This window comes from Triticum urartu, chromosome 3A, assembly GCF_056163025.1.
Source record: "Triticum urartu cultivar PI428250 chromosome 3A, HENAU_Tu73, whole genome shotgun sequence".
Lineage (NCBI taxonomy): Eukaryota > Viridiplantae > Streptophyta > Magnoliopsida > Poales > Poaceae > Triticum > Triticum urartu.
The window spans coordinates 98,756,281-98,766,002 of NC_141875.1; the positions used below are offsets into that span (position 1 = coordinate 98,756,281).

Below are 9,722 nucleotides of genomic sequence, written 5' to 3' on the forward strand. Positions count from 1 at the left end.
GGTTTATTTGAACTTATTCACTCCTATTTGTGCCCCCAGTTGCTAGATAAATACTCCTACGTAATTTTATCCGTTTAGAAGACGAAAGTGCAGGTTTAGATTGATTTTGGCAACCAGGAGCGTCAGCCAGCACGTTCAAAACAATAGATTTGCTCACTGGGGTTGAGCTTTGACCCTTTAGCTACTTGTCATATAAACAGTACTGTACAAGACAACCTTGTTTTAGGTGATCCTTATCTCTTTTAGTATGGAGAGATCCTTGAAATTTCATGTTTGCCACACTACTAAGTCAAACATAAGATTTTAATGTCATATGCACGTTATGTGGGTTCCATTTCCTTCTCTTCCTTTGAATTATTCATCTCGAATCATCTCTTACTTTTAGTTTCAGTTTGATAATGTGCATACAGTTTATTTCATTTTCTTCTCCTTTCCGAACCCTTATTTAACTCTGATGAGCAAGTGGTAGCAAAATGAAAAGGAGAGCATAACATCTGCAGGAGAAGACTATGTAATCATTATGTTGACTGCCATGAAACCTGCAGAACAGCGTAGACAATTGATATTGCTGTCATTTGGACCCTGTTTAATCTCTAAACAATCACGGCCCCACCAGCGAGCCTAATACAAGCAACGGTTTATTTGTGAAATAAAATTAGTTCCAATGATATATAGGCTCTTTCTAATGACAACAGGTTATTTGTACTATAGGCTCCTTTTTATTTTACTGAGTACATACTTTTATCCGTTTAGAAGACTTAATTGCAGGATTAGATTGATTTTGGCAACTAGGAGCATCAACCAGCACGTTTAAAACAATAGATTTGCTCACTAGTCTTGAGTTTGATCCTTCATTTACTTCTCATGTAAACAGTACAAGAGAACCTTATTTTAGGTAACCTTGAGCCTCTTTTTAGTATGGAGAGATCCTTGAGATTTCATGTTTGTCACACTGCTAAGTCAAACATAAGTTTCTAAATTCATATGTGCTTTATGTGGGTTTCACTTCCTTATCTTCCTTTGGATTATTCACCTTGAATCATCGCTTGCTTTTAGTCTTAGTTTTGATAATGTGCATACTTTTATTTCATTTTTTCTCCTTTCTGAATTCTTATCAACTCTGATGAGTAAGTGGTAGCAAAATGAAAAGTAGAGCATGCCATTTGGAGAAGCAGACCGTGTAATCATTATGAAACTACCGAACTTCTGATTGTTTTTAATAAATATGGCTGTGTGGATCAGTATGATGCAGAGGTCGGGGATATCCCCTTTCCCAAAAATATGAAATCTGCGCAACAGAATAGACAGTGATCCTGATACAAGCTACCGGTTGTTTGTAAAAGAAATCCTTTATAATGATAAATACGCTATAGGCTCTTTTACTTTATGTTTACACCAAAAAAGAGAGCTTATTACCATCTGTATCAACCACTGAACGACATGCATTCGTCTTGATTTCCATTTCTTGAATTAATAGCCTTATGTTGTCATACGAAGAACCTCCCTCATCGAAAGCCCTCCTTGCCTTAATGGCGCAGTCTTTTGCTCTCACCCTCATCTCTTCTGCAGCCACTCCCTCATCCATCAGGGTGTTCACAGCTTTCTGCACCTCATCTCTTGTAACCATAACCTCCTGGTTTTCACTTCCCCACTGTGTAACTCCTTTCACTCCAACCTCCATCCCGGTTTTCAGCACATCCACCAGCAGCTTCTCATTCAAAAACTGCTCCCCAAAGTGCGGCCATGTGATCATGGGCACACCTGCACAGATGCCCTCTATTGTTGAGTTCCACCCGCAGTGCGTCACGAATCCTCCAATGGCTTGGTGCTGCAGGATCATGAGCTGTGGTGCCCAACCCCTTATGACCATGCCTCTATTTTTGACACGCTCCTCGAACTCGTCTGCGAGCCATTCCTCGACTTCTGGAAGCTTAGCTCCTGCTTTGATCACCCAAATAAACGGTTTCCTGGAGGTTTCAAGTCCCAGTCCCAGCTCTACAAGCTGTTGAGGTGTAGTGCAAGCGAGGCTGCCAAAGCTGACAAAGACCACTGAGCCTGGCTTCATTGAATCAAGCCATTGCAAGCACTGTGCTTCATCCATTGACGCCTTGTTTCCTCTTGCGGCCATAGTGTTGTTGTCTCGGTGACAGAGGCACATTGGTCCGACCGCCCAGACCTTCTTCTTTGTCGTCTGCTCAAGGGATTCAATGTACAATGTCTCCAGCTCCTGGAAGCTGTTAATTACCTCACCATCACTTTTCAGCTCCTCTTCAAGGAACTTCTTACGGATTTGCTCCATACCAGGAATACAAAAATTTCCAGGGCATTTAGCCTTTGTCAGCTCTAGTGGCGTAGGGAACCCTGTGATTGTGATGAGCTCATTTTCGTCTTTGACATTTTGAAATACATTGTTGTGATAAGTGATGTACCTGCAAGATGGTTGTAGTTGTTTCAAATACGTATAAGAGCAGACTTCTTTGACAAACGTCAACCAGATATAGCTGGCCTAAAAACTTAATCATGAAAACATTTGCTGTCTGTGATTCCTTATGGAGTGTAAATTACATATTTCATCACACAAACTAGTACTCAGATCATTCTTTTTATCCTTTCAGGTGTAGCCTTTTATATGTTCAATGCTTTCTTCTCTCTGGAGGTAATTTACACTAGTTTTTCGTCCACTGATGAAGTAAAGCACTTAATTGTAGCAGCAATAATATGCATAGTACAAAATTAATTACTCATAAGATTTGCCTCTTATTATGATTGTACCTGATGAGGGACGAGAAGCCACAAAAGCCACTAAAGGTCAGCCTCGGGATACCAAGCTCCCTTGCAATGTCCCCAGTCCACCAGTGAATCAGGTCGGATATGATGCAGCTCGGAGGCGAGCGCTGCTGCTCACGGAGGTATGCCTTGAGCGGCTCCTGAAGCGCAGTGATGGCATCCATGAAGTTGGAGAGCAGACCCGTGGATTGGATCATGTCCAGGTTCTCACACCCGTCCGGTAGGCCGAACTCGGCGCTCGGGAAATGGAGCTCCACGAGCCGTACTGCCAGGCCCGCCGCCTCCACATCGGCTGCAAAGCCTGCCAACCTGGATGCATTCACTGGTGTGGTGATGAAGCTAACCTGCGCGCCGTGCTCTGCCAGCAGGCGAGCCATGTCGGTCATGGGGATTGTGTGCCCCTGCGCCAACATCGGTACCAGCACAAAGTGCGCCCTCGCGGAGCCGCTCTGGCCATCGCCGCTGCCGGTGAAGGTCATGGCTGATCTGCTATTGTAGCAGAAGGACTGGTGGTGGAGTCAGTCAAACTGGGAAGACAGTGACACCGGCAAGATAGCACGATGTGTTGGGCACAATCTGATGATGGTCGCAATGGCAACTATAGTGTATACATATAGCACCTGGTGCTATGTCTTCCTAAGGAAAGATGATGAGCCGACGATGCAACAGCATATCAAACCGGTCACCTCTTGCTAGTGACGCATGCTCTCACGTCAGTCATGGACTCGTGGAGTCAGCCACGTGGATGAATCTTCTTAAGTTCTGAATCATCGGAGTCCAGGCCGTCCGATCAGACATCAAGGGCTTAGATTAACCACCGCTACCGCCTGTCACGCTCAAAGAGGAGTTATTTTTACAGGATTTGGATGATCCTCATGTCTGATGCTGACTTGTCGTATATGCACACTACTTTACTCTCAAGGCTGTGGAAGGCCGAGCCAGCCGATATAATATGATAGTGCATTATTTTCTGTGTGGAGATTCAGTCATTCAGTGTACTGTGACAGTGGGTGGAATTTTCTTGTCTGTATCCTTTCAGGGTTTTGTTAGTGAGAAGCTAAAAGGATCTCCCAGTGATATGGAAAATATGAGTCCATTTCTGGAGCGACGCAATGCATCCTAATCAACCCAGTGGCTTCCTGACGCAAAGAGGTACGACCGAGGCTCCTTGTTTTCATTTTGCTTCATGCACACAGACCAAATAAACTTTATATCTAGAAAGAACTTAATACCCCCTAATAATGTGCCTGCAAGATGATATTAGTTGTTTAAAATACGTTGAAGTGCAGACATCGTTGACGCATCAACCAGCTGTAACTGGCTTAGCAAATATCTGATGAAAAATGCTTATTTTCTGTACTTCCTTATGCAGTTTGAATTACATGTTTCATTACGTAAGGTAGTACACACGTTGATTTTATTATCTTGTGCACTCTATTATATATGTATGTTTTTTTCTTTTCTGGAAGGAATTTACAGTAATCTGTCCTCTACTACTGAAGTAAAATACTTAATTAATCATAGCAGCAAAAATATGTCCAGTACTAACAAGGTTTGCCTCTTTATGTTTGTACCTGACAAGGGACGAGAAGCCACAAAAGCCACTAAAGGTGAGCCTCGGGATGCCGAGCTCCCTTGCGATGTCACCGGTCCACCAGTGTACCATGTCAGATATGATGCAGCTAGGAGGCAAGCGCTGCTGCTCAAGGAGGTACGCCATGAGCGGCTCCTGCAGCGCGGCACAGGCCTTCATGAAGTTCAAGAACAAATTCTTTGATTGGATCATGTCGAGGTTCTCACACCCGTCCGGTAGGCCGAACTCCGCTGCCGGGAAGTGGAGCTCCACGAGCTGAACCGCCAGGCCCGCCGCCTTCACGTCAGCGGCGAAGCCCTCCAACCTAGCGGCGTTGACCGGCGTGGTGATGAAGCTGACCTGCGCGCCATGCTCTGCCAGCAGGCGTGCCATGTCGGTCATGGGGATGGTATGGCCCTGAGCCATCATCGGCACCAGCACGAAGTGCGCCCTCACGGAGCCGCTCTGGCCATCGCCGCTGCCGGAGAGGGTCATGGCTAATCGGCTGTGGCAGCAAAAGTGCTAGTGGAGTTTGTCAAGCTGGGAGGACTTGGAAGCGGTGCAACGGCAACCGTGGTGAGTAATATATCACGAGGTTCTGGTGCTATATATCTTCCTAAGTTGAGTTGACGAGCTGACGTTGGAACGGGTGCAGCGTATCAACTTGGTCACCTCTTGCTAGTGACGCATGCTCTAACGTCAGCCATGGACTCATGGAGTCGGCCATGTGGATGAATGAATCTTCTCAAGTTCTGAACCTCCAGAAAGGCGGCGTCCAGGCGGTCCGATGGGGCATCGGATGGCGCAGGTTAACCCCTGGCGCGGCTTATGGTCAAAGAAGAGGACGCCATTCGATGCACTGAATTTGGCTGCCAGGATGATGTTCAACTCTGATGCCGACTTGCCGTATATGCATGGTGCTACGCAACTCTGAAGCCTGTGGCCTGTGGAAGGCAGAGCCAGCTGGTAAATGCCAATAATATGACAGGAGTGCATTATTTTCCATGTGGAGATTCAGTGTACTGCGACAGCGGGTGGAATTTTCTTGTCGACCATATTAGTCTAGTCAAAGATTACTCTGTATGGTCTGTATCCCCTCAGGCCTTTGGAAGTGAGAAGCTTCTGCAGAGAAAAGTACTCCATCGATTTGGAAAACACGAGTCCATTTTTGGAGCGACGCCGGTGGACTGGAGGCAGTGCATCCTATTCAACATTGATATAAACTTAACTTCCGCAAAGAGGTACGACGGCAACGCCTCCTCCTTCTCCGTTTTGTTTCACTGTCTGTCCTCGCTACTCAGCGCACACAAAACCAAAGAAACACTGTCTGAAAGAGACTCCCTAGTTTTAGTACTGTAACAGATAACCTGCGGCGATTAGCAATGAACCAAGGTTTGTTATTGTCTGATTTTATTGGATGGCAACAATACAGTGCAGGTTCACTCAAACTCTCTGGTGACTGAAGTGAAGCGTGACGCATCCATATTGCCAGGTTTTGTTTTGATTCTAGAACTCCTGTAATTTGGTTGATGACCTCACCGGCTTTTTTTTACGTCACACAAGGAAAAACGTGAAACCGTGGACGAAAGAAAAATAGCCCAAGACATGCATTTTTTTTAAGAGGACGCCATTCGATGCATTGAATTTGGCTGTTTGCCAGTCAGAAGCTTCTGCAGAAAAAAGAACTTGATCGATTTGGAAAATATGAGTCCATTTTTGGAGCGACGCCAGTGGAGGCAATGCATCATATTCAACACTGATATACAAAAAACGAGACCAGTCAAAACTAGCCCTTGGCGGCATATGTTTATAGAAGAAAATCTCTAATGACCCGCGGCAGAGCCAAGCCTCAAACCGAGGTGAGCAGCCTGCGCTCCTGCAAAGCTAACCAACAGAGCGTATAGACTTCATGTCGCAAAGAGGTACAATGGCAATGCCTCCTGTTCAAAAAGAAAAAGAAAAAGATTCAGTGGACACATGTCTGATGCAACGACTCTGTTCAAAAATTAGGGCCGCGGGAATGACAAATTGTTTAGCAGATCGACGGGAGTTCTGTCAACGACGATGATCACACGCACAATATAATAGACACAAAAGACACGAAAAAGATTCTATCACAAAAGAAGAAACTATGCGAAATAATAACCACATTGTTAGGGGGTTAGTTCATGTAGCATTCAAATCGAATGCTACATCCATGAAAACTCTACGAAAATTCCAACGTAACCTTCCTAAACTAATTAAACACCCCCCTGAATTTCACGGGGTGGGGCCGTCCTCCCAATATTATCCAATCAAATAAAGACCATGTCATCCAATACTAACTAACGTAAGTGTAGCAGAACTCTATTATGGGTAACGTAGGAGACATCCGTATTTCCTCCCGAGTAGAGACCGGCGATGGCGTCGAGGTGGTGGTTCACGGTGCAACCCCCAGCGATGGCGGCTGCAGCGCACCGAGCGCGGTGGCTGCTGGCGGTGCAGTTCAGGGGGAGGGCCTTGCCGGCCAGAAGGCAGAATAGGTCTAAGCCACGGCGGGATCCATGTAACCATGTTCAAGTGTAGGAAGACGGAGGGCCAAGCGGACCCAAAATTAAGCTGAGTGTTTATGTTCCTACACCCGGCTTACATGAAGGCGAAGGGGCTGGAGTTTTCTTTAAAAGGAAATTGTAAGCCGAGCACAACATTAGTGGGAACTTGGCTTATATAGCCCGCCATCACACAGACGTTAAGTGCGTTAAGGATGGACAAATGGCAGCCATATAATGCCGAGGCTTGTCTGTAAGCCGAGTAGTTTTCCATAGGTACGTGTAAGTGTTTGTCGTAAGATGAACACATTTTTAGCGGTATTTGGCTTAGCGTGTGATATGCTGAGAGTCCGCTTTATACTGTGTCCTTTTTTAAGGGTACTCGGCTTAGGCCCTGCTTGGATTGGCATTTCCATTTTAAATACCCCGTATAAAACTTACAGACCTCCCCCGTTGTTTTTGTATCCAGCCGAAAATAGCTCTTGGCCAGTAAGTTACACCTGTAAATTAATTACACTTGTATTCAATTACATCGATCCAAAGTCCAAACGCAGCCTTAGGTATTTATAAGAGAGTACCCGATAAATAACACTCCGCGTAAGTATAAACACTCGGCTATGAATGTTTTTTTTTGTAGTGGGAGCGACGCCAGTGGCTGCAAATGGCGGCACCAGGTTTAGAGGCCGGAGGAGTTCTATCAGTTCTAACGCTCTATAATTTGGTAAAACCGGCTGTCCAACTATGCTGTAACGCCCTATTATCAGTTCTTCCGCCCTATACGTCTGGATGCTAAATAATGTATGCCCATTCCATTCCAAACATTGTTAATGTTCCACTACTACATAACTTAGTGTTGTCATTTACCTTGTGGATCTTGACATTGTCATAATTAAGGTGCAGAATCTTGGAAGAGGAAGATGGCAAAAATTTAGTTGCTCAAAAACTCCCCTAGATAATGACATGGAAGTTTCAAACTCGGACCGCAGAGCTCTTTCAAGTTTACACTAGCCAGCTTTGCACTGATCATCCACATGCTCAGTTTCATGGATCACTTACAAGCTCTGAGCTTGCTTGTGCTTGCCTCACTAGTCAGCTCAGCGGCGCCGCCACCGTCCGGCTCCGGCCACCGCTTCACGCTCACCCACATTGACTCCAAAGGCGGCTTCACCAAGGCAGAGCTGATGCGCCGGGCCGCACACAGAAGCCGCCTCCAAGCGGCCACGGGGTTTTCCAGCTCAGAGGCCGGGCCAAGGCTCCGCTCGGGCCAAGCCAAGTACCTCATGGAGCTCGCCATCGGGACGCTGCCGGTGCCGTTCATCACCCTCTTCGACACCGGCAGCGACCTCACCTGGACGCAGTGTCAGCCTTGCAAGCTCTGCTTCCCGCAGGACACGCTCGTCCCCACCGCCTCGTCCAGCTTCTCCCCTCTGACCTGCTCCAGCGACGCGTGCCTGCCCGTGTGGAGCCGTGGATGCGCCCCTAGCTCCCTCTGCGGCTACCGCTACGCCTATGGCGACGACTCCCACTCGGCTGGCGTCCTGGGCACGGAGACGCTCACGTTCGGCTCTGGCCCCAGCCAAGTCCCGGCCCCCTTTGCCGGAGCTGTCGCGTTCGGCTGCGGGAGAGACAACGGGGGCGACTGGTACAACTCCACCGGGCTGGTCGGCCTCGGTCGCGGGAGCCTATCTCTCGTGGCGCAGCTAGGGTTCGAGAAGTTTTCCTACTGCCTCACCGACTTGTACAATACCAGCCTGGGTAGCCATGTCTTGTTCGGCTCCCTCGCCGAGCTGGCCCCGCCGCCGTGCAGTCGATGCCGCTTGTGCAGAGCCCGCAGAGTCCATCACGGTACTATGTCTCTCTCGAGGGCATATCGCTCGGCGACACTCGCCTGCCGATCCCGAACCAATCCTTCGAGCTGCACGCCGACGGCACGGGTGGGATGATTGTGGACTCCGGCACCATCTTCACCGTCCTCGTGGAAAGTGCTTTCAAGGTGGTCGCCGACCACGTGGCCGAGGTGTTGGGCCAGCCGGCGCTCAACACGACGAGCCTGGAGAGCCCTTGCTTCCCGGCTCCTGCCGGTGTACGGCAGCTCCCAGCAATGCCGGACATGGTGCTGCACTTCACCGGTGGTGCGGATATGAGGCTGCATGGGGCAACTACATGTCCTTTAACGAGGAGGACTCCTCATTCTGCTTAAGCATTGTTGGGACGACGTCGGCTTCAAGTTCGATGCTGGGCAATTTCCAGCAACAGAACATACAGTTGTTGTTTGATATCACCGTAGGGAAATTGTCATTTGTCCCCACCGACTGTAGTAAGCTATGAGGTCTACCTGGATACTTTAAATGATGCACTATTTTTTCATGCATGGCAGCATCTGGGATCAAATGATATTCAAACCATTTCCATGAATAAAGGGGTGGCTCGAGAATTAATAGGATTGTGAAAGAACAAAAATCCTAGACACACGAACAGTTTACTGAGCATAACGGGTTGTTTCCAAACTAATCTTCTCCTCTCTTAATTTTCAACGGGGATGGGCCCGTCAGTTTATTTCTACCTAATCAAAATCAGCCAGGTAAGCCACTCTATAATACCCTGTAAAAATATTCCGTGCGTATAGCATTGCTCATGAAAGAAACACTACATGAAATTTTTTGTACGCCAAGGAGTGTATTTCCACGGGCACTCGGCACAAATCACTACAGAAAAAAATACATCATCTATGTTTTGTCGTAAACGGAGTGTAATTTGTTGGCCATATGACTTATAACAATGTACACGTTCCTGCCCTTGCTCAAAGCGGCGCCGTAGAGCGGGCTGTCAGGGAC

At 47.3% G+C, this 9,722-nt stretch overlaps 1 protein-coding gene and 1 pseudogene across 3 annotated transcripts; one reads left to right on the top strand and one right to left on the bottom strand.

The window, feature by feature from the left end:
• Window positions 1-1,181: 1,181 nt before the first annotated feature.
• On the bottom strand, window positions 1,182-4,870 carry LOC125543073 (UDP-glycosyltransferase 73C3). Of its 3 annotated transcripts, none has more exons than XM_048706325.2 (2): window positions 4,590-4,870; window positions 1,182-2,429 (listed from the first exon to the last, which is right to left on the bottom strand). In XM_048706325.2, the coding sequence occupies exons 1-2, from the start codon at window positions 4,853-4,855 to the stop codon at window positions 1,391-1,393; spliced, it is 1,305 nt and encodes a 434-aa protein (XP_048562282.1). In that variant the 5' UTR covers window positions 4,856-4,870; the 3' UTR covers window positions 1,182-1,390. The 3 variants fall into 3 exon arrangements, with proteins under 3 accessions (XP_048562282.1, XP_048562280.1, XP_048562281.1); XM_048706323.2 differs by having other exon boundaries at window positions 4,362-4,870; XM_048706324.2 differs by lacking the exon at window positions 4,590-4,870 and adding an exon at window positions 2,773-3,330.
• A 3,061-nt stretch (window positions 4,871-7,931) lies between these two features.
• LOC125543077 (aspartic proteinase nepenthesin-1 pseudogene) lies at window positions 7,932-9,216 on the top strand (annotated as a pseudogene).
• Window positions 9,217-9,722: the final 506 nt, after the last annotated feature.

What these genes read in the sequence shown, in the direction of transcription:
- LOC125543073 (XM_048706323.2), bottom strand. Translation starts at nt 4,855, where the DNA reads ATGACCCTCTCCGGCAGCGGCGATGGCCAGAGCGGCTCCGTGAGGGCG. An exon ending in GGCTTCTCGTCCCTTGTCAG is followed by an intron (nt 2,430 to 4,361) that starts GTACAAACATAA and finishes ACCATCTTGCAG; the next exon opens with GTACATCACTTATCACAACA.